General features: G+C 40.2%; 3 protein-coding genes across 4 annotated transcripts; 1 reads left to right on the top strand and 2 right to left on the bottom strand.

Annotated features, from left to right (window-relative positions):
- Window position 1: 1 nt before the first annotated feature.
- LOC307001239 (uncharacterized protein) lies at window positions 2-3,334 on the bottom strand (the record flags this gene model as incomplete). The annotated part of the gene is made up of 5 exons (XM_079617467.1): window positions 2,890-3,334; window positions 1,696-2,043; window positions 1,158-1,502; window positions 253-416; window positions 2-28 (listed from the first exon to the last, which is right to left on the bottom strand). The coding sequence occupies exons 1-5, from the start codon at window positions 2,948-2,950 to the stop codon at window positions 2-4; spliced, it is 945 nt and encodes a 314-aa protein (XP_079473593.1). The 5' UTR covers window positions 2,951-3,334.
- LOC307001646 (uncharacterized protein) lies at window positions 1,297-23,470 on the top strand. Of its 2 annotated transcripts, XM_079618409.1 has the most exons (9): window positions 1,297-1,407; window positions 1,838-1,948; window positions 4,554-4,622; window positions 16,801-17,127; window positions 17,325-17,636; window positions 17,839-18,144; window positions 18,357-18,677; window positions 21,678-21,818; window positions 23,083-23,470. In XM_079618409.1, exons 3-9 carry the CDS (start codon window positions 4,577-4,579, stop codon window positions 23,232-23,234), a joined length of 1,605 nt encoding a protein of 534 aa, XP_079474535.1. In that variant the 5' UTR covers window positions 1,297-1,407; window positions 1,838-1,948; window positions 4,554-4,576; the 3' UTR covers window positions 23,235-23,470. The 2 variants fall into 2 exon arrangements, with proteins under 2 accessions (XP_079474535.1, XP_079474536.1); XM_079618410.1 differs by lacking the exon at window positions 17,839-18,144 and having other exon boundaries at window positions 23,083-23,432.
- Window positions 10,137-13,014, bottom strand: LOC307001645 (uncharacterized protein). Its single transcript, XM_079618408.1, has 2 exons — window positions 10,744-13,014; window positions 10,137-10,234 (listed from the first exon to the last, which is right to left on the bottom strand). The coding sequence occupies exon 1, from the start codon at window positions 12,958-12,960 to the stop codon at window positions 11,035-11,037; it is 1,926 nt and encodes a 641-aa protein (XP_079474534.1). The 5' UTR covers window positions 12,961-13,014; the 3' UTR covers window positions 10,137-10,234; window positions 10,744-11,034.
- Window positions 23,471-24,208: the final 738 nt, after the last annotated feature.

The raw sequence follows: 24,208 nt of genomic DNA, 5'->3' as shown, positions 1-24,208 counted from the left end.
ATCACATTCGGACCAGCAACATGAAGAACTGAAAGAGGAAGATCATCATGATTAACTCTCCAAGCTGATGAATGATGTGAAGATACAGGAGTGTGTTAGTAAAACCTTAAATCATCTAATTCAAACACAATCTCCTAATTTTAAAAAACAAATGAATCTGTGCTCACGCGTGACATTGAGCTGAACAGCAGGAGAGATGTGTGTGTGTCCGTCGACAGCACAGCTGTATGTGCCTGAATCCTCTCTTCTGACTGGATTGAGGGAGAGTTTGTTACTGAAGTTACTCTCAGTTAATATCTTCAGTGAGTTTCTGTACCAGATGAACGTTGCTCTGTCAGTCGGAGCGCAGCTGCTTTTACACGTCAGAGTCACTGAATCTCCCTCCGTCACTCTCTCAGGAGACTCCACCTGAAGACCTGAACACAACACACACATTATATCTAGTGCTGCTGTCTTATTGGTTTTACAGACTTAAATTAAAATGTACAGTAATAAACCGTATTTTATTATCTGATATAATGTGAATTTACCGTTCTATTGAAATATTAATATCTGTGTTGTACCTTTGTAATACACTAACCACCAATCACAGCAGTGATGCGAATCACATGATCTATCAAAGCTCACCACAGGCAGTTCTTCCACAAGAAAGATAATACTAATGTATAGAAGCTGCACAGTTTCATTCACACAAACATTAAACACCATCATGGTAACACACATGAAATTTTAAAAATGCAATAAACATTCATTTAACAACATTAAATGTAACATAAAACCCTAATGTACAGTAACTGATTAGAAAAAACTAAGACAACTATGAAGAAACGGTTATTTCAACAGAAATACATCAAATGTGAAGTGTCACACAGGGAATTGTGGGAATGTCAATTTACGTTTTTTCACCGTAAATTATACAATCAATGAGTTGGTCTTTTTAACTTTCAAAAACTGTACATTTAACGGTATTTTACAGTAAAAGTACCGCAGTTCTATCACAGTTATTTACCGTATATAGTACGGAAACTTTCATTTAACCAATTAACAGTTTATCACTGTAGCATTTTGACTAGCATAATATTTTACCGTTAAAATCACAATCATTTTTTACAGTGAACATAATGCACAGAAGAAGAGATAAACCTCATCAAACTCACCCGTGACAGTAAGAGTCACTCCTGGTTTACCAAACCATTGTCCATCAGGTTTATCAGTTGTGAATCTGAAAAAGTACCTGTGTTCATCCTTCAGTGTCACATGACTCAGTCTGACGGTGCAGTTCTGCTGTTTATCTCCCAGATACTGAAGCCTCCGACTGTATTCAGGGTCCTCAGACAGATCTGGAGGCTCAACACCCTTTATAGACTCGTTGGTCCAGAACACTTTCATGATCTGATGTCCAGCAGGGTATGTATAAGTGCAGCTCATTATCACGGTTGAGTCCTTTAGTGCACAGATGTGTGAAGGACTGTAACTCACACCCCAATCAACACAAGAAACCCCTGAAACACAGAATTCATCAAGAGGAAAATGTTGTTTTATCAGTTACAACTTACCGTGAAAACATAAACATACTTTTTTAGTATTTTAAAACAGTGAATCATTACAGGGAATATAAGCTCATCTTCTCAGACGATACACTGATTATTATTCAACATAATGCACAGAAGAAGAGATAAACCTCATCAAACTCACCCGTGACAGTAAGAGTCACTCCTGGATAACCAAACCATTGTCCATCAGGTTTATCAGTTGTGAATCTGAAAAAGTACTTGTGTTTATCCTTCAGTGTCACATGACTCAGTCTGACGGTGCAGTTCTGCTGTTTATCTCCCAGATACTGAAGCCTCCGACTGTATTCAGGGTCCTCAGACAGATCTAGAGGCTCAACACCCTCTTGTAATGGGCCTTTGGTCCAGAACGCTTTCATGATCTGATGTCCAGCAGGGTATGTATAAGTGCAGCTCATTATCACTGTTGAGTCCTTTAGTGCACAGATGTGTGAAGGACTGTAACTCACACCCCAATCAACACAAGAAACCCCTAAAACACAGAATTTATACTGATGAAAATGTTGTTTTATCAGTTACAACAGACCATGAAAATATGTATTATTTAATAACTCCATATTTTGAGTGACTCGTTACAGGAAATAAAAGCTCATCGTCTCAGAATCTATACTGAGTGATAAATGATCTCAGTGTGAATTACTTCATGAACTCAGATGGAGGATGTTGCAGAAATAAACTCACAGAAACAGAAGTGTGAAAACAAAACTAAGTTGTTAGTCATAAACAACATGCTATCAACAGAAGGAACACTATAAAAATAGTCAAACACATGACAACTAAGACTAAGGAAATAATCAATGATGGTTTAAAAAATCAATGATATCAACAAGATATATATATATATATATATATTTGGCTTTTAGTTCATGTCTATCAGCTCTGAGATCTATAACAAAGTCCATCGGCACATAAACCTCAACAATATCTCCACATTGTCTTGAGAAAATGAACCAAAAATATTTTTGGTCTGGCGATACACTGATGTTTGTCCAATCAAATGCTCTAATGAGTGAGAAAGTCCCTCCCCTAAACCACCTGACACTGACTAGCCAGTAGCAAATTACCAATTCATATTCAAGAATGTGACGTCACTAAAAACTACTGGATATTTATAAAATAGACAAGCCCATTGAATGCCTCACCCAAACTTCCTGTTTCAAAAGGAAATACAACAACATAGCATATAAAACTGCTAACAATCATCATTATACGATCCACAGGGTACAAACACCAGAAGAAAAGGAAAGGCTCTTTATAACTAAATCGAGCAGCAACTAGTTGCTTTAGCGCCTCAAAAGTTGAAATGTAAGAGACTCACCGTGAATCATGAGCAGAAAGATCAGAGGACGAGGAGGAGCCATTCTGACCGACATCAGCATAACATCTATAATACAGCATTAAACATCACTAATATGCTCATTACCAGTCATGACCCTAAACAGCTCATCGTGTTAATAAGATATTTGCACATCTGAAGATTATTAATGCACAACATCAGTGTGTGTAAATGAACTGATCATTAGATGAACAGAAGATATTTCTCATGAGCTAAATATCTAAATAATGATCTAAATAATCATCAGTTTTCATTTAATTACGAACGGTGTTGAAGCTCATCAGATCAACAGCAACCAATAATTGTGGCCAACGTGTTTTGGAGAAAAACATTTATTTCAACACTTTATTTGTTTATTATTCATTTGCTTCATGTATTAGTTTTGTTTGGGCTTTTATGTTTGCAGGCCTGTAATTTGGAGCGCCTATTTGGGGTTTGTGTTCATTACGCAGCTTATTCTTTATTTAAGTTGATGTGCTGAGCGGAATGTTTTCCGTCATGTTTTTCCTTATTTAATTATGAGTTGTTAAAGTTATTTTTGTTAATAAATACTTTTTGATTCGCTTTTGTTCTCGTTGCCTCCCTCATTTGTCGCGGCTCAGAGCCGGCCGTGACAACCCCGAAAATTAATCCGATTAATTAACGAGTTGCAGCAGAAGGCACGAACAGAGCGAAATGTTATTATTTGAGTATTACGAGTAAACTGCATTAATAAATGCGACTGAAAACGTGAAGACGATTGAATGCAAGAGTCAAAACGTTAATGCCACGATTTTAATATGCATAAGGAATACGTACAAATTTGTACGTCGGTAGAGTTGTTCATATGTAAATTAAGTTCCCTTTCGAGGGAATTCGAACTGCGTCGGTGACGACACTAGGGGCGTTCCCCTAGTGTCGTCACCGACGCAGTGTCTCGTTCCCTTTCTCAGGGAACAAGGGTTACATACGTAACCCGAGACGTTTTTGTGCTGTCAATACGTAAATGTTCTACATTTTAGTGCTGTAAATACGTCAGTATTATACGTTTCTGTGTGTATAAAACGTAAATAAATGTATGGTAGAACTACACTTTACGTAAAAATACACAAGTATTCTCGTGAGATCATGTAGGAAATTAACAAGTTAGAGAAGAGAACAGAGCCAAACACTTGCAGGATCTCATGACAAGATCAAACTTACCTTTAGACACTTTTAACACGTCATGGGTCAGTTCATTTCTGATGAAAACTATGTCATTGAGAGGAAGTTGAGGCGCACTTGAGAAAGTGACCAAATTCAGAGTTCGAAATAATGAGCTAAAAAAAGTTCTAGATGCACTGTAAAAAAAAGTTGCTGCCTCAATTTAAGTACAATCAACTTGGATGTTTAAATCATTCAACTTAAATTACATTAAATGACTTAAAAACTGTTTAACATATTTTGATGAGTTAAAGCAGTTTAAAAACATGTGTTGTCGACATATTGATCATAGCCTATTTTTTACAGTGTGATCATTACAGTGTGATCATATGCATCATCACATAAAAATGTGCAGTTATTTTAGATGAAGGTGGAGTTTGACTTCATTTTACTACAGAGCAGCTTCACATCAGCTCATCTGTCATTTTATCACTGAAGCAGTTTTGAAGAGTTTGTCTTTTCAGATTTGTGACTGAAAGCGCTGAAGATGTTTGGCACTGTTTTCTTCTGTCTGTGTTTCTGCCGTTTGGATGGTGAGTTTTAAATTACTTTTTATGGCTTATGTTGTTTCTCTTCTGGTTCCATGCAAATGACTGGTTAAATTAGTCAGAGAGGATTAACATTCACTGTAAGACAGCACTGATAGGGGAGCATTCAAACTCTAAGGCGAACACAAACCGACAGAAAAATCTAATTTAGGAGGTGACAAACTTATTTATATACAATGTTTATACAAGAAAATCCCCGAACATGTAATTTAATCATGGAAACAATTGCTATACACTGCTCAACAACATTTACAAAATACACTACAGACACAGTGAAAAACCACAGCGAGTATATACAGGTATATCACATATAATAAAACATTTGTAAAACTTACAATCAGTAGAGTTGAAGGCGATAAAGTCTGCTTAAATCAGGTCTCTTATTGGTTCCCGATACATGGTAAATGCGTCTGAACTATAATCAGGCTCTGTGAGAAATGTTATGAGGAAGTATCAACTAAAGAACGGGTATACATGCAATAAATTGACTAGCAGGGGCAAAAACACCATATGCAAAACTCCAGCAAATACACACAGCTTTTACTCAACATAATTTGGAAGGTTTTGTTCTTCAGTTTGAAGAAAAACACAATAAAAATGTGGGATACCATCCGTTTGATTCCAATATAGTAAATGTCATAGTGAGTACTGTTGGAGAGGAAAGTTGACTGCTAGGCTCTAGTTAAGTTGGCTTGTGAGAGCCAACTTACTGATATTGTACTTAAACTTCTTATTAATGGTGCTTGCCTATAGGCAAAGCAACATTAGTGTTATTGCTCATACTTATTATTATTCTTCTGTTTCTTCTTCTTTTTATTCTGGACAAAGTTTGGCGCGAAACTCGCCCCGCACCGTTTGTCACAGACCCCTGAGTGAGGTGTCAAATCGACCGGCCCATTGAGGAGAGGTGTGCTATATCTTTTCTAAGCGATCGGGTGTACGATGTTCGCGCAGCGGACGAAAAAGCGGCCAAAAAAGTCCCATTGACTTAACATTGCGGAATTTTCAGAAATTCAAATACCAACTGTCATTTTTCACACACACAGACACAAAGGGCCTGACACCCCTGCATGTCTCCCCCTCTCTCTCCCTCAGAGGATTTATATTATCCAGCAGCCAATAAGTAATGGCCTAAAATCTTCATAGCCACACCATAGCAACCAGTTACAGCACCCTAGCAACCATAGGCTATAGGCACGAGGCCGCAGGCCTCGTGCACTCATTATAATGCACTCGTTTAATAACACAACCACTCAAAATACCTTAGAACTCCCTAGCAACACCCTAGAAACCACCCAAAATACCTTAGAACTCCCTAGCAACACCATAGCAACCACCCAAAACACCTTAGAACACCCTAGCAACCACCCATAACACCCTAACAACCACCCAAAATACCTTAGAACTCCCTAGCAACACCATAGCAACCACCCAAAATACCTCATAACTCCCTAGCAACCACCCAAAATACCTCAGAACTCCCTAGTAACACCATAGCAACCACCCAAAATACCTTAGAACTCCCTAGCAACACCCTAGCAACCACCCAAAATACCTCAGAACTCCCTAGCAACCGCCTAGCAACCACCCAGAACACCCTAGCAACCACCCAGAACACCCTAGCAACTGCCTAGCAACCACCCAAAACACCCTAGTAACCACCCAGAACACCCTAGCAACCAACCCAAAACATGAATAAGCCATACCTCAGCAGCAGAACATCGTACAGACATGGTTGTTGGCTCGTATGCAATCATGTACCACACTCTAGCAACCGAGTGGTGAGTTTTGCCACTGCAAGCACCATTCACATTTTCTTTTGGAAATGTACGTTCTAGTTAATGGTGCTTGCCTATAGGCAAAGCAACATTAGTGTTATTGCTCATACTTATTATTATTTTTTTTATTATTATTATTCTTCCACACAAAGTTCGGCGCGAAACTCGCCCCGCACCGTTTGTCACAGACCCCTGGGTGAGGTGTCAAATCGACCGGCTCATTGAGGAGAGGTGTGCTATATCTTTTCTAAGCGATCGGGTGTACGATGTTCGCACAGCGGACGAAAAAGCGGGCAAAAAAGTCCCATTGACTTAACATTGCGGAATTTTCAGAAATTCAAATCCCAACTGTCATTTTTCACACACACAGACACAAAGGGCCTGACACCCCTGCATGTCTCCCCCTCTCTCTCCCTCAGAGGATTTATATTATCCAGCAGCCAATAAGTAATGGCCTAAAATCTTCATAGCCACACCATAGCAACCAGTTACAGCACCCTAGCAACCATAGGCTATAGGCACGAGGCCGCAGGCCTCGTGCACTCATTATAATGCACTCGTTTAATAGAGATTTTAAACACCCATAACACCCTAGCAACCACCCAAAATACCTCAGAACTCCCTAGCAACACCATAGCAACCACCCAAAATACCTTAGAACTCCCTAGCAACACCCTAGCAACCACCCAAAATACCTTAGAACTCCATAGCAACACCATAGCAACCACCCAACACCTTAGAACACTCTATGAACCACACATAACACCCTAACAACCACCCAAAATACCTCAGAACTCCCTAGCAACACCATAGCAACCACCCAAAATACCTTAGAACTCCGTAGCAACACCATAGCAACCACCCAAAATACCTAAGAACTCCCTAGCAACACCATAGCAACCATCCATAACACCCTAGCAACCACCCAGTACACCATAGTAACCACCCAGAATACCCTAGCAACCACCTAGCAACGCCCTAGCAACCACCCAGAACACCCTAGCAACTGCCTAGCAACCACCCAGAACACCCTAGCAACCACCTAGCAACCACCCAGAACACCCTAGCAACCAACCGAACAACATGAATAAGCCATATCTCAGCAGCAGAACATCGTACAGACATGGTTGTTGGCTCGTATGCAATCATGTACCACACTCTAGCAACCGAGTGTCGAGTTTTGCCACTGCAAGCACCATTCACATTTTCTTCTGGAAATGTACGTTCTAGTTATTATTATTCTTCTTACCAAACTGTTGACTCTATCTCGTCCTAGAGCTTTAACTCTACATACTCCAAACTCGGCTCAGACACTCAAACTGTTCTGAAGTTAGTTGCTATATCTTTTCAGACTGATCGGACTTACGGTTTTCCTATAAATGACGATCAAACTCGGAAAAAACTCCCATTGACTTAACATTGCGGAATGTTCAGATTTTCAAACTCCCCAACTGCCAAAAATTCAAATCAAAATCCCTTGAAAGCCTAGACTAAATCAAACTGCCATTCTATACACTATATGAGCCATTGAGACTCATTTAAACTCATTAAACTCATCTATCTATCCACCTCAAACTATTTTAAACTTCAAACTAATTTAAACTTTAAACTAATTTAAACTTTTTATGAATAAAAACTATAAAAACTCGCTCGTAGGCACAAGGCCGCAGGCCTTGTGCCTCACCTTAGCCCTAACTCCAGGATGCTAATATACACTGAACTATGAACTCTTAGACTCATGTAAACTCATAAACTCATCTATCTATCCACTTTAAACTAATTTAAACTTTTAACTAATTTAAACTTTTTATGAATAAAAACTATAAAATCTGGCTCGTAGGCGCAAGGCCGCAGGCCTTGTGCCTCACCTTAGCCCTAACTCCAGGATGCTAATATACACTAAACTCTGAACACTTAGACTCATGTAAACTCATCTATCTATTCACTTCAAACTAATTTAACCTTTTAACTAATTTAAACTTCAAACTCGGCCTAACCTCAACCATAACCCAAGGATGCTAATATACACTAAACTCTGAACTCTTAGACTCATGTAAACTCATAAACTCATCTATCTATCCACTTCAAACTATTTTAAACTTTTAACTAATTTAAACTTCAAACTACAACTCACTCGTAGGCACGAGGCCGCAGGCCGAGTGCCTATCCTCAGCCCTAAGCGATGCTAATATACATTAAACTCTGAACTCTTAGACTCATGTAAACTTATAAACTACTTTAAACTCATGCATTCACTAAACTCTAAACTCAAAAACTCTTTAATGTGTGTGTGTGTGTGTGTTAGAACACCCTAGCAACACCATAGCAACCACCCATAACACCCTAGAAACTGCCTAAAATACCTTAGAACTCCCTAGCAACACCATAGTAACCACCCATAACACCCTAGCAACCACCCAAAATACCTTAGAACACCCTAGCAACACCATAGCAACCACCCAAAATACCTTAGCAACCACTCAGAACACCCTAGAAACCACCCAAAATACCTTAGAACTCCCTAGCAACACCATAGCAACCACCCATAACACCCTAGCAACCACCCAAAATACCTTAGAACTCCCTAGCAACACCATAGCAACCACCCAAAACACCTTAGAACTCCCTAGCAACACCCTAGCAACCACCCAAAATACCTCAGAACTCCCTAGCAACACCCTAGCAACCACCCAAAATACCTTAGAACTCCCTAGCAACACCCTAGCAACCACCCAAAATACCTTAGAACTCCCTAGCAACACCCTAGCAACCACCCAAAATACCTCAGAACTCCCTAGCAACACCCTAGCAACCACCCAAAATACCTTAGAACTCCCTAGCAACACCCTAGCAACCACCCAAAATACCTCAGAACTCCCTAGCAACACCCTAGCAACCACCCAAAATACCTTAGAACTCCCTAGCAACACCCTAGCAACCACCCAAAACACCTTAGAACTCCCTAGCAACACCCTAGCAACCACCCAAAACACCTTAGAACTCCCTAGCAACCACCCAAAATACATCAGAACTCCCTAGCAACACCATAGCAACCATCCATAACACCCTAGCAACCACCCAAAATACCCTAGCAACCGCCTAGCAACCACTCAGAACACCTTAGCAACCCTCTAGAAACACCCTAGTACCTTTAAACTACTTCAAACTATACTTTAAACTATTTTAAACTTTAAACTACTTCAAACTTCAAATCACTTTAAACTAATTTAAACTTCAAACTAATTTAAACTTTAATCTACTTTAAACTATTTTTAACTGTAAACTACTTTAAACTTTAAACTACTTTAAACTAATTTAAACTTCAAACTACTTTAAAGTTTAAACTATTTTTAACTTCAAACTACTTTAAACTTCAAACTAATTTAAACTTCAAACTTTTTTAAACTGCTTTAAACTTTAAACTAATTTAAACTTTAAACTACTTTAAACTTAAATCTACTTTAAACTTTAAACTATTTTAAACTTTACACTTATTTAAACTTCAAACTACTTTAAACTTCAAACTAATTTAAACTTCAAACTAATTTAAACTTCAAACTAATTTAAACTGTAAACTACTTTAAACTTAAATCTACTTTAAACTGCTTTAAACTTTAAACTAATTTAAACTTCAAACTACTTTAAACTTTAAACTTTTTCAAACTATCTGGTCCAAACTTTCACAAGCCAACTTAAAGTTTGTTTCAACGAACTTTTTAATCTAGTTCTACTTGTTAGCAGTATACACCCCTGGGTGTCGGTCAGAACACAAAGAATGAGGAGACTGGTGCTTCTTTCCAAAGTGTATTGAATATTAGTCTAAAATAACAAAAAAACATATTACATTAGTAAAGTAGAAATGTGTACATTCACAGATGAATCAGTCACTTCTTCATTCAGAATACTAAACTATTCAGTATCACCTCTAAATAACCGTTAAAGCTCAACATATGCTGAGGATAGGCAATTGAAAACAATATAACTATTGTATTATCACAAGAAATTACTTTGGCATTAATATGTATTATTAATGATTCCAGATGCATCAACAAACTATCTTAATTTCCCAAATTAGCATAATCAAAAGGAAATAATACTGGATAATCCTTCTGCAGAATAATTAGCTAACCTATTACAGACATATACAACGTAAACTGTCACATTTGACTATATTTAGCAGAAATCACGTTACATGTCTTGTTTATCTGTCAAACGATCGCACATGAATGCACATGAGGTACATGTCCGGGCGTGCACATTTAAGTACACAAAGCTCAATAATACACTAAAAACACGGTTAAAACATCAAGAAATCAGAGAAAACTTACTTTATGGGCATTTACTAATACTTTTAACACCCAAACGCCAACGAACATCCGAATAACAGGCAAGAAGAAACTTCTAGGTGCGCAGCTGCCGTTCTCTCAGTAATCTATATTGACGCAACAGGCAGCAAACCATGACAATAATGCCTCCTACTGGAAGCATCGGGTATCGCACTCTAAAATAACTATCAAAATAAAAGTCCCACAATAAAAGCCTTCATTCTCCTGGAGCCTTTTATACAGCCGCCCCCAAAGATGCTAGGCAACTTTGCTCCAACTAAAAGGCGACTCAACTTAAGGCGAGTTTGCAGGACAGTCATCTGGCAGAGCTGGGAGGATCACCAGACGTGCTACTGGTCGAGTGTATACATGCCCCTTTATTTCTATATCAGCAGACCTGACATGTCCATCCGGACTGTGATGTGTCTTGATGACATGTCCAACAGGCCAGAGGGCCCTAGGCATCTGTGGATCTACAACCATGACAACCGTTTTCTCAGTTAAGTCTGGGGGAGAGGACTGCCACTTTTGCCGGGTCTGGAGGCCTGGAAGGTAGTTTCGGGTGAACCGGGACCAGAAGTTATCTGATAGGACTTGTGAATGCCTCCAATGTCTGCGACTCAACAATTCAGACTCTGGGTAGATCACCTGTGGCAAGGAACCATCTAGCCGCCCCATGAGCAAACCGTTTGGTGTCACTGGGTCAATGTCTGCCACATCAGAGGACACGTACCCTAAAGGTTTTGAGTTCAGAATAGCTTCCACCTCTAGAAGGACTGTCAGCAGGACCTCTTCAGGAACTGATTGAGCTCCCACGGTAGTATAAAGGGCTGACTTTACCGATCGTACTTCTCTCTCCCACACTCCTCCGAAATGTGGGGCTGCTGGAGGATTGAAGTGAAATTGGATCCTTTGACGAGCAAGCTGTTTCTGTAAGTCAGGAGCCATTTCAGAAAAAGCGTCTCTGAGCTCTCTTTCACCCCCTTTGAAGTTTGTTCCCTGGTCTGACCACAGTTCCGCAGGTGTTCCCCGCCGTGCAACAAACCGCCTGAGGGCCATCAGGAAGGAATCAGCATTCATGGTACTGAGGAGGTCCAAGTGCACCGCTCTAGTGGTTAGACACTTGAAGATTATCCCCCAGCGTTTCTCTGTGCGTCTCCCAATCTTAATAAGCATTGGCCCAAAGCAGTCTACTCCACAAGAGTAAAAAGCAGGTTTGTGAAGACGGAGACGGGCAGAAGGCAAGTCTGCCATCTTTGGAATAGTTGGCTTTGCCCTCCAACGCTGACAGTCTAGACACACATGCTGGTGCCGACGAATGGCTTCACGTCCACGGATGATCCAATAGTAACGCCGGATTTCGGCGAACACTCGCTCAGGCCCTGGATGATGCAGCTTGCAATCATAATGTTTAATCAGTAGCCGGGTAACTGGGTGATGAGCGTCCAACACAATGGGGTGTAAGGCAGATTCTTCAATGGACTCCGCTCTCCTCAATCGACCTCCCACTCGGATTAAACCATTGATTCCATCCAGTTCAGGAGCTAAGGTAAGAAGGCGACTGTCTGAGGACACTGGTTTTCCAGTAACCAAATGCTGATAATCATTGGGGAAAGACTCCTGCTGAACTCGCTTGAGAATAAGGATCTCGGCTTGACGATAATCTTCTGCATCTGGAAAGGATTCAGAAGTAGGGTTTACCAGAATTTCCTTAGCAGTGGCATCCATGAGTTCCTGCCAAGTATTGTGGCTCCAGACATCTGGGATGATTGATTGGGGTGGCACTGCAGTGGCGCCGCAGAAGACAGACTTTCGTAGCTCTGTGTGGTCATCTTTCAGGTCTGTTCTAGGTAGTACTGGCCAGGTAGCTGGATCCTGGAGTAGGAAGGGAGGACCTTGAGACCATCTGTTTATCTCTGTCTCCCTGGTTACTTCCTGGACAGCTCCTGTCTGTATGAGCTTCTCCATCTCTGCACTATAGGTCTTTGCTTTCACTAGATCCTTTAACAAACGCTTCTCGATACTGCGCAGATTTGGCATGACTGACTCCTTAGGGGCATGCAACCGAGGCATATCCTTCTGTCGTAGCAATGGCGTCGCCAGTCGAAGAATTCCATTCACTTCTGTGCGGATGGTCTTGGTTTCAAGTAACTTTAAGGCCTCCTGGTCATGTTTGGATCTAGTCACCTCTTTCTCATCCCTGTGTGGAACAGCTTCCATTTGCCAGAGTCTTTGGACATTCTTAAAGAGCTCATCTTGTGGTGGAAGGACAGATGTCAGTAGGCATTGTTGGGAGGATGCAGGCCGCCCCATCAACGATGCAGGGCCCTGGAGGGTCCATCCCAGGCGTGTGTGGACAGCAGCAGGTCCACCTGGAGAACCTAATCGTATAGGCTCGATTGGTGTGATGAGATGTGGCTGATCTGACCCAATCAGAAGTAGAGGCTGAGCATCTTTCACCGGCAGGATGGGAAGACCGCGTAAGTGTTTATACTTCCTCTGCAGTTGATCCATGGGATAAGACTGCCGTGACAGATTGAGGCGATCTGCAGTGAAGGCATATTCAATCTTGTAACATGTTTGAGGCTTATGAGATGCGGATACTTGAAATGATATAGATGACCCATTAAGAACTTCAATGTCTTGTCGCACGGTGTGCAATGGGAGATCTTCAGGTGTACCCTGTATGCCTAGGGCTTTGGCAGCAGTTGGGAGCAGAATGGTTCTCTCAGAGCCGTCGTCCAGCAGCGCAAAGGTATCTAAAGTACGGTCTTCATAATGAATATGTACAGGTACTACCTTGAGCATGACACGGGTCCCAACAACAGGTTTGTCCAGGTAAAATCTGTCTGGAGAGGAACTGGTGAGGCAACTCTTCTCCGCACTGACTGTATCCTCTTGGGAGGGTCTAACATTTACATTGTGTAGAGGGCGAAGGTGTTTACCTTGACACAGGTTACAGGGCTTCTTCAGGTCACACTGAGCAGCATGATGATTCCTGGCACAGCGCCAACAACGATTATTACCTCGAATCCAGTCTTTGGCCTGGTCAGTGGTAAGTTTAGCAAATGGCTTGCATTGACTCAAATAATGCTCTGTACTATCACAGAAGGGACAGAACCGTTTCACTTCGACTGACTTGATCGGTGGAGTCATACCCTTCTGAGGGGACAGGGAAGTTACATTTTGAGCCACTCCAACCCCATGAAGTATGGCTACAGTCCTTTTACTCTGTACAGGTCGAGAAGTCTGTCTGTCCTGAACTCCTCGTGAGGAAATCTCTACATCAAAGTCATGACACCAGGCTTCATAACGGAGCCAGTTTGAGAGATTATGTAAAGTAGGTACGGTTCCAGGTTGCCGAAACATGTGACGGCGGAACTCAGCTCGCTGTTCAGAAGGAAGTTTGCTCAAGAGACGTGCGACATGTGACCCACAATTCAGTTCAATTGCGCCTTCAGGTCCTAAAGTCTTCAACAAACCCACCAATGACTGTACCTGAAGAGCAAACTTCTGGAATGCAACTGTATCCCCACGCTTTACATCAGGGGCTTCCAGGACACTGGCAATTTTCCTCAAAGCTAGTTGGTGGGGCTGACCAAACTTCTCATGGAGGGCCACCATAGTGTCAGTAAACGGGGTAGGCGAGTTCAAAAAAGCATCGGCAATCAGCTGAGCTTCATCCAACTTTAAGTGGTCCACAAGTATTTGATATTTAAAGAGTTCAGTTCCATCTCGAGGAAGCAGATTTTCCAAAGCGATTCGAAGTCTGGCAAACTCGCTTGGATCTGGTCGGCTGAACTTGGGGATAGTAGGGGTAGGCCCTCTATACACATACTCTGAAGGGTGTGTTAAATATGGCAGTTTCGACTCTACCTTGACCACAGGCGCTGGATACCTCGACGGAGCTGATATGGACCCAAGTCGGGAAGAAGAAACTGGAATTTGGGCACTTAAAGGTTTCCTATACGAGGTCTGTGCAGCTGAGGATAATAACATTCTGAGGTCTTCAGGTGTTGGAGGTGGTGGTAGCACATCTGGATATTGAAAGCAATACTGAGAATTGCGGTATGGAGGGTGAGCCTGGGAGACCGTTGAATACTTTGGTACCTCTGGTTGGTATGTAGCTTTGTCAGGTTTCGTTAACTTTAAAGCCTCCATACCTCTGCTCAGTTCTGGCTCGGGCCAGGGTGGAAGCTCAGGCCACTCTTCATCATCAGCTGATGTCCGGCCTACGCGACAGGAAAGACTGGATGGCAGTTGGGGTTCTGGTTGCACTGGAGGACGATCATGGCTTTTAGCTGTGCTGAGGTCTGCTTTAAGGGTTTGGGCTACTTTGACCAGTTCTTTGAACTCAGTACGAACTTCTTTCAACTCCATCAGGTCAGAACGAAAGGCTTGGTGGGATTGCAGCAGCTGTACATTTTCTCTGCGAATGGCTTGGAGCTCGTTATAGAATTCAGGCTCGGTGTAGCGATTCTGCGGGACTGATGTGAATGACTGAGGCAGGTTTTCGCTGCGCTCTGCATAACTGAAGCTTGGTGGTCTGAACCGAGGGCCTGTGCGAGGAGCAGCATCATCATAGAGGTAGTCAGGATGGTCCCATGATGACTGGAGAGGTGTCATGTGGGCAGGTACCTCCCAGGGTGGTGAAAGAGCATGTTCACTTACAGGTCTGCCCCCTACATACTGCACTTCAAAGTCTTGGAGTCGAACTGGTGGATGTGTTCGGCGTTTTGGTCTGGTTGCTCCAACAATCTCCTCATCGGACTCCATGATACCAGGAATGAACACTACATCCGGCTCGAAGGACCAATTTGTTGGAGAGGAAAGTTGACTGCTAGGCTCTAGTTCTACTTGTTAGCAGTATACACCCCTGGGTGTCGGTCAGAACACAAAGAATGAGGAGACTGGTGCTTCTTTCCAAAGTGTATTGAATATTAGTCTAAAATAACAAAAAAACATATTACATTAGTAAAGTAGAAATGTGTACATTCACAGATGAATCAGTCACTTCTTCATTCAGAATACTAAACTATTCAGTATCACCTCTAAATAACCGTTAAAGCTCAACATATGCTGAGGATAGGCAATTGAAAACAATATAACTATTGTATTATCACAAGAAATTACTTTGGCATTAATATGTATTATTAATGATTCCAGATGCATCAACAAACTATCTTAATTTCCCAAATTAGCATAATCAAAAGGAAATAATACTGGATAATCCTTCTGCAGAATAATTAGCTAACCTATTACAGACATATACAACGTAAACTGTCACATTTGACTATATTTAGCAGAAATCACGTTACATGTCTTGTTTATCTGTCAAACGATCGCACATGAATGCACATGAGGTACATGTCCGGGCGTGCACATTTAAGTACACAAAGCTCAATAATACACTAAAAACACGGTTAAAACATCAAGAAATCAGAGAAAACTTACTTTATGGGCATTTACTAATACTTTTAACACCCAAACGCCAACGAACATCCGAATAACAGGCAAGAAGAAACTTCTAGGTGCGCAGCTGCCGTTCTCTCAGTAATCTATATTGACGCAACAGGCAGCAAACCATGACAATAATGCCTCCTACTGGAAGCATCGGGTATCGCACTCTAAAATAACTATCAAAATAAAAGTCCCACAATAAAAGCCTTCATTCTCCGGGAGCCTTTTATACAAGTACAAACAAATAAGTTTGTATAAAACCCACAGGTTTAAACACTTCATTTATCATTTGGCACACACTAAATTAAAACAAAACTCAGAGGATCAGCAGAAGAAGAAAAAACATTTCCCCATCACTGGCCTAATAAGGGATGAAAACAATGAGCTATGACTCAAACAAATGACTCAAATTTAAGTAAACCCCCTACGTTTTTTTTTGCCATTTATAAATCTATTTCTCTTCTCATTTGTCATCTTTTTTCTTTGTACTGCTGCCGAATATTATTCACTTCACATTTAAATGATTAGAAGTTTTTCAGTGAAGCTTCATCAAACTAACATCAAGTGATTTTAAACTTTAATCTGTGAAAAACTCTTCAGGTGTGTTTGGAGATGACGAGGTGAAAAGAGTGTCAGTGTTGGAGGGAGATTCACTCTCTCTAAACTCTGATCTCACTGAAATAAAGGATGATGATGTGATTCAGTGGAGGTTTGGAGATGAAAACACTTTAATCGCTGAAATCAATAAACGGGCCGACAGATTCGCTGTATATGATGATGTTCTTGATGGGAGATTCAGAGACAGACTGAAGCTGGACAATCAAACTGGATCTCTGACCATCATAAACATCAGACCTGAACATGCTGGAGATTATTCTGTACAGATCAACGGTTTGAGAAACAGAAAGTTCAGTGTCAGTGTCCATGGTGAGGTTAAAAAAAATGTTTCACTTGGTTTTTAATGACAGAATTTAAATTAATTCATGCATAATTTAGTTTCTTTTGTCGTTTTATGATATTGTTTATTTCAAATCGATATTTTTAACCATTTAATTTAGTAAAACAAAGTGATTTCACAGTATTAATCTGACAAAACCTGTTTGTGTGTGTTTTTGGTTTTACAGGATGGGTGTTTGTGATTGTGACAGAGGGAATTTCACTCTCTCTAAACTCTGATCTCACTGAAATAAAGGATGATGATGAGATTCAGTGGAAGTTTGGATTATATGGAGATACTTTAATCGCTGAAATCAATAAACGGGCCGACAGATTCGCTGTATATGATGATGTTCTTGATGGGAGATTCAGAGACAGACTGAAGCTGAACAATCAAACTGGATCTCTGACCATCCCAAAAATGAGAACTGAACAGATTGGATATTATACACTACAGATCAACGGTGTGAGAGAGAAAAAGTTCCGTGTCGGTATCTATGGTGAGGTTTAAAAAATCGTTTAACCCGGTTTTTAATGACAACATTTTCATTAATCCATACATAATTGTGTTTCTTTTGTTGTTTTATGTTTATGTTGTTTATTTCAAACTGATATTTTAAACTAACTAATGTAGTAAAACATTGTGAAGTGATTTCCCAGTATAACCTGACAAACCCTGTTTGTGTGTGTCTCTGAGATCAGAATCCGTGACGTCAGTGTCAGTGAAGGAGGGAGATTCACTCTCTCTAAACTCTGATCTCACTGAAATAAAGGATGATGATGAGATTCAATGGAAGTATGAAGAGACTTTAATCGCTGAAATCAATAAACGGGCCGACAGAATCGCTGTATATGATGATGTTCTTGATGGGAGATTCAGGAACAGACTGAAGCTGGACACTCAAACTGGATCTCTGACCATCACAAAAATGAGAACTGAACAGATTGGATATTATTACCTACAGATCAACGGTGTGAGAGAGAAAAAGTTCAGTGTTGGTATCTATGGTGAGGTTAAAAAAAATAATCTAACCCGTTTTCAATAACAATATTTTCATTAATTCATACTTTTTTTTTTCTTTTGTTGTTTTATGTTTATGTTGTTTATTTCAAACTGACGTTTTAAACTATTTTATGTAGTAAAGCATTGTGAAGTGATTTCACAGTATTGATCTGACAAACCCCGTTTGTATTTGTTCTGTGTGTGTTTTTGGTTTCAGGATCAGTGACATCAGTGTCAGTGAAGGAGGGAGAATCACTCTCTCTAAACTCTGATCTCACTGAAATAAAGGATGATGATGTGATTCAATGGAGGTTTGGAGATGAATACACTTTAATCGCTGAAATCAATAAACGGGCCGACAGAATCGCTGTATATGATGATGTTCTTGATGGGAGATTCAGAGACAGACTGAAGCTGGACAATCAAACTGGATCTCTGACCATCATAAACATCACATCTGAACATGCTGGATATTTTGAACTACAGTTGAAGTTTTCATACAAATTCTTATCAAAAGCATACAGAGTTTCTGTCTCTGGTGAGTAGAGATTATTTGTCCTGGATAAACAGAGAGACTGATATTAGCGTAGACGCTATTCTTCTTATGATGTAACGAGTACATCAGGATTTAAAGGAAGTATTCCCGGTCCCGGCTGATCTAATCTATGCAGCCTAACATTGAGTTATAGAAGTCTATAATGTGTTATGTGTATGCTAGGCCGAAGAGATGTGTCTTTAATCTAGCTTTGAACTGACAGAGTGTGTCTGCTTCCCGGACAATGGTAGGAAGACTGTTCCAAAGTTTTGGTGCTAAATAGGAAAAGGATCTACCGCCAGCAGTCGATTCTGATATTCTAGGTATTATTAACTGGCCGGAATTTTGAGATCACAATAGACGTGAAGGACTATAATGCGTTAAGAGCTCGCTCAAGAACTGCGGAGCTAAACCATTTAATGCTTTGTAAGTAATCAGTAATATTTAAAAATGTATACGATGTTTAATAGGCAGCCAATGTAGTGTTGACAGAACGGGGCTAATATGGTCATACTTCCTGGTTCTGGTAAGAACTCGAGCTGCTGCGTTTTGGACTAGCTGTAGTTTGTTTATTAAGCGTGCAGGGCAACCACCCATAATAGCATTACAATAATCTAGCCTTGATGTCATAAAAGCATGAACTAATTGTTTTGCATTTTTCATTGAGAGTATATGACGTAATTTAGATATATTTTTAAGATGGAAAAATGCGTTTTTACAGATACTAGACACGTGACTTTCAAATGAGAGATTGGTTAGAATAATTAGAATCTCTTCTTAATTGCTAGTCATACAGTTTTTTATATCTGCTATGCATTCCGTTAATTTTGTGAATTGGTAAGTTTCATCAGGGCGTGTAGAAATATAGAGCTGAGCATCATCAGCATAACAGTGAAAACGAAATATCTCCTAAGGGTAGCATCTACAGTGTGAACAGCAACGGTCCTAGTACTGAGCCTTGTGGTACACCATACTGAACATTTGATCGATAAGACATCTCATCATTTACTGCAACAAACTGATAACGGTCAGATAAGTATGGGTGCTTTAGGGTGCTTTCACACTGGCAGTTTAGTTCGGAACGGGGCACGGTTCGCATGAAAAATCGCTAATGTGTTCGCACTGAGGTACCAAACCCAAGTCTACCTGGAGGAGGCGGTCTGAGTTCGGTTGCTCTCGAACCGTGCCGCAGTTCACGTGAATGTGAAAGCAACACGGACTCGGGTGCACACTTGTTCAGGAAGTAAAGTGACCTGCGCATGCTCATGCGCTTTAGCTGATTGTGATGTATTTAGTTAAATAAAACACATGTAAGAGATGATAGTGTTGTTGATTTACCTTGGCTTGGATACACTGAGCCTGCAGTGAATTCACACAAATCGCGTGGAATCAGGGCAACAAATTTGGAAATCCACTGTCTCCTCAAAAGAGTCCGTTTGCAAGCAGCAGAAAGCCACCTTATGTAACACACACTCACAGTAAGCATGTGTTGTTCACTCGCAGCTGTGCATAATAGCACTGAATTAATAAAAAACACAACATATTGACCCACGTTCTTTTTTCTATTATGCGCCGTGCACATTTGCGTTGACGTAATATGCACGCAAATGCACCAGGGTTTGATAGAATCAAGTTGAGTGTGAAACCAGATCAACGCTGCGGGGGGCGCCGGGAACAATCGCGCTCAGGCTCGGACCGCAGCAAACCAGCCCAGTGTGAAAGCACCATTAAACCATGCTAGTGCAATTCCACTAATGCCAACATCATTTTCGAGTGTATTTCAAATAATGTTGTGGTCAATAGCAGGGGCGTAATTTGTGGGGGGGTTGGGGGGGATATAACCCCCCCAATATTTAAATCTATGCATTACAACCCCCCCACAACCCCCTCAAAATTTATACCATGATCACATGAAAACCCCCCCAATGTTCAAACCAAATCTACACCCTTGGTCAATAGTATCAAATGCAGCACTAAGATCGATAAGAGCAAATCATTTGTGACTCTTACGAGAGCTGTCTCGGTACTATGGTACGGTCTAAATCCTGACTGAAAATCCTCGCAGATATCATTTATTTCAAGAAAAGAACATAGTTGTGAGGATACTGCTTTTTCTAATATCTTTGACAGAAAAGGCAGATTCGAGATCGGCCTGTAATTGACTAATTCTGTAGGATCAAGTTGCGTTTTTTTAACAAGCGGTTTAATCATAGCTAGCTTAAAGGTTTTTGGTACGTACCCTAGTGACAAAGATGAATTAATGATATTAAGAAGAGGATCTATGACCTCTGGAAGCATCTCTTTCAATAGCTTAGTCGGTATAGGGTCTAACATACATGCTGTCTATTTAGATGATTTAATGAGTTTAGAAAATTCTTCCTTTCCTATAGCAATAAATTAATCAAATTTATTTTAGTATTGTCTGATGCAATACTGTAGTAGCATAGTTATAATTTTTTTCCTGATATTATCAATCTTGTAAGTAAAGAAGTTCATAAAGTCATTACTGCTGTGCTTCTTGGAAACGTCTGGGGTTGAAGATTTATTTTTTGTTAATTAAGCCACTGTTTCAAATAAATACCTAGGGTTTTGTTTATTTTCTTCTAATAAGGTTGAAAAATAAGCAGATCTAGCCGTTTTAATGCCTCTCTGTATGAAATCGTGCTCTCTTTCCATGCAATGCGAAATACCTCAAGTTTTGTTTTCTTGTTGTGTGTGTGTGTGTGTGTGTGTGTGTGTGTGTGTGTGTGTGTGTGTGTGTGTGTGTGTGTGTGTGTGTGTGTGTGTGTGTGTGTGTGTGTGTGTGGGAGAGAGACACCCTCTGGTGTTCAGATGGATATGTGGTGTGTGAGACGCCCTCTGGTGTTCAGATGGAGCAAAATTTACTACCGATCAGCCACTGTACTGACAAGCTGCACATAAAATAAGCACAGCCTTTGCCAAACTGTGTGCGATTTCATTACGACTAATTGAACAGCCCTAATTTGTTCTTATATTTTCTAGCTCGTCTGCATGTTCCTGTAATCAGCAGAAACTGTTCCTCTTCATCATCATCATCATCATGTTCATCAGGATCTCATCCCAATCCCATCAGCAACCAGACACCACATCTCAACATCACTCAACTCTGTCACACATGTTCAGGTACGACAGCACTGATATTAACGTTTATCAGACTTACACTTCCTTTGTTGATCCCCAAGAGGAAATTAAGATAAACAGGGCAACACGCAAGACAAAAATAGACAATACAATCAACCAATCAATAATCTCAATAACTGGAGTATCTATCAATTATAAAATACCATATGATGGCCTACTTAACATAACTTAACAAATTCAAAAGCACCTCCATTCACTTACCCACATAGGCGCTCACTACTCTCACATTACATATCATACCAAACAATGCCACTCAACCCCCAGTGCAAGCAAAGCATTCAATGTGCTATTTAAAAAAATAATTACAGTAATATACTAAAATAAATATACAAAATAAACAACGTCCATTCATGCATCTACATAAGAACCTCCCCTTATACATGCCTATGCGTACATACATACCCAGATATACCCACACTCTAAAAAATGCTGGGTTGTTTCAACCCAATTTTGGGTAAAATATGGACTAACCCAGCCGTTGGGTTACATTTTTACATTACATTTTTAACCCAATATTTGGGTTTGGCCATATTTTACCCAAAATTGGGTTGAAACAACCCAGCATTTTTTAGAGTGCACATTATTCTGCACATATGTCAAATCAGGGTACGATTGTATAGCCTAATCGCAGCAGGAATAGAGCTTCTGTAGCTCCGCCCCTTTTCAGCGCTGCGCTCGTTGTGTTTTGTCTTCCGGTCTGTATTTTCACAGCGATCTTGCGTATTTATGAATGACCGGCTCGTTTTAAAATCTTCCCGGTCTACTGACATTTGTTAAGACATCTGCTTCAAACATTACAATCGTCATGATAACTTTAGTTAACTTTACTAAAGTTTTACTAAAGTAAATCCACTTTAAAAATACTGAGCAACCGCAAAACGGAAGTTCAAAGACGATATTCTAAAGATGGCGGCGCACTTGTTTCTCTGGCGCATAAGGTCTATATACAATCAATCAACCTCCTACTAAATGTACTCTCCTGTCCATGGACGATACATTTAGAGGGTGTGCAGAGAGTTTGTCCAGAATTCTCCTCTCCATCGCCACCTCCAGCGGGTCAAGGGTAGTCCCCAACAAAGAGCTGGCTTTCTTTATCAGTTTATTCAGTCTGTTTGCATCGCTGATGCTGATATCACTTCCCCAGCATACAACAGCATAGACAAGTACAGCCGTCACAACAGACTCATTAAGTAAGACTTATTATTAATAACTGATCTGATCTCAGTTTGATGCTTTTATTCCTCAGACTCTGTCCACTGTTGTGGTCCCACTGAAGCTGTGATCCGATTGGTCCTCTCTGCTCTGGTGGGCGTGGCTACTGTCATCATTCTGGTTTATGACATCAGATCCAGAAGAGCTGAACGAGATCAAGCACATATTCACACATCAGAAACCTAATGGTGTCACTTCTCATATTACTATTTTTGGTATTTATTAATCTTCATGTGGCTTATTTCCACCCTAGAACATAATTTGAGAACAAACAGCAACATGTTTTCTCTGAATATTGAAGCTCTTTTACAGACTAAACACGACACATTTCTCTCAAATAAGACACAGATCTCACTTTACTACTGCTGTTCATCTGTCATTTAGATTTGCTTGCCTTTGTCAATAAAGTTTTTTTCAGTCTGAGGTTTAAGAGTCTCTCCATGTATTGTTGAGCGCCCCCTGCAGGAATACTAATACCCTGTGTATTTTAACAATTCTAACACTACATCACATATAAAACTACATTATTGTAAACATTTTTTAAATGTTTACATTATTGTTAAGGTAATTCTTCCATTACCCCTAAAATATGTTAAAATAAATTAGTTTAGCCTATTTTTTTTTTACCTCTGCAAGATTTTCTGAAGCAAACCACATATAGGCTACATTATGTATTAATCTCAGACCACTTTCAGAGAGAATCCCACAACAAAAAGAGAACAACAGATTACTGTAGAATAAGTGCATGACAGCCGCTTTTAAATTCCCCTTCAAATTGCACAAATTGGAATTGCTAATTGAAAATACGCCCAATGGAAACGTCAATTCCACAAAAACTCCCATATATCAATATGGACGGTATATATGGACAGAAGACGAGACAGAGTCTTTATTAAACTCATAAAAGACTAAAGAATTACAGGAATACTGGATTCTAAACCACTAATAAATGCCACAATAAAGACCTGAGAGCAAAAATGAGGGAGAAAGTATAAGTATACGAGTATAAGCTTATATGCTCTCATATAAGAGTATTTCCTTGCCAATAATGATTGAATAACACACACACGTCTCCTTCGATTAATAATAATGGCCAGTGCGGTATCTATGTCGCCATAATTGTTGGAATGATGAAAAAATTAGGTTTCAGTCGCATAACA

The sequence above is a fragment of the Phoxinus phoxinus genome (genome assembly GCF_949152265.1).
Source record: "Phoxinus phoxinus genome assembly, chromosome: 7".
NCBI classification, from domain to species: Eukaryota; Metazoa; Chordata; class Actinopteri; order Cypriniformes; family Leuciscidae; genus Phoxinus; species Phoxinus phoxinus.
Note: the sequence above shows the minus strand (reverse complement) of the source record. Positions and strands in the feature narration are given on the sequence as shown.

Coding starts and splice junctions, on each gene's coding strand:
- LOC307001646 (XM_079618409.1), top strand. CDS start 4,577: ATGTTTGGCACTGTTTTCTTCTGTCTGTGTTTCTGCCGTTTGGATG. Junction 4,623..16,800: donor GTGTTTCTGCCGTTTGGATG/GTGAGTTTTAAA, acceptor AAAACTCTTCAG/GTGTGTTTGGAGATGACGAG. Junction 17,128..17,324: donor GTTCAGTGTCAGTGTCCATG/GTGAGGTTAAAA, acceptor TTGGTTTTACAG/GATGGGTGTTTGTGATTGTG.
- LOC307001645 (XM_079618408.1), bottom strand. CDS start 12,960: ATGGAAGCTGTTCCACACAGGGATGAGAAAGAGGTGACTAGATCCAAA.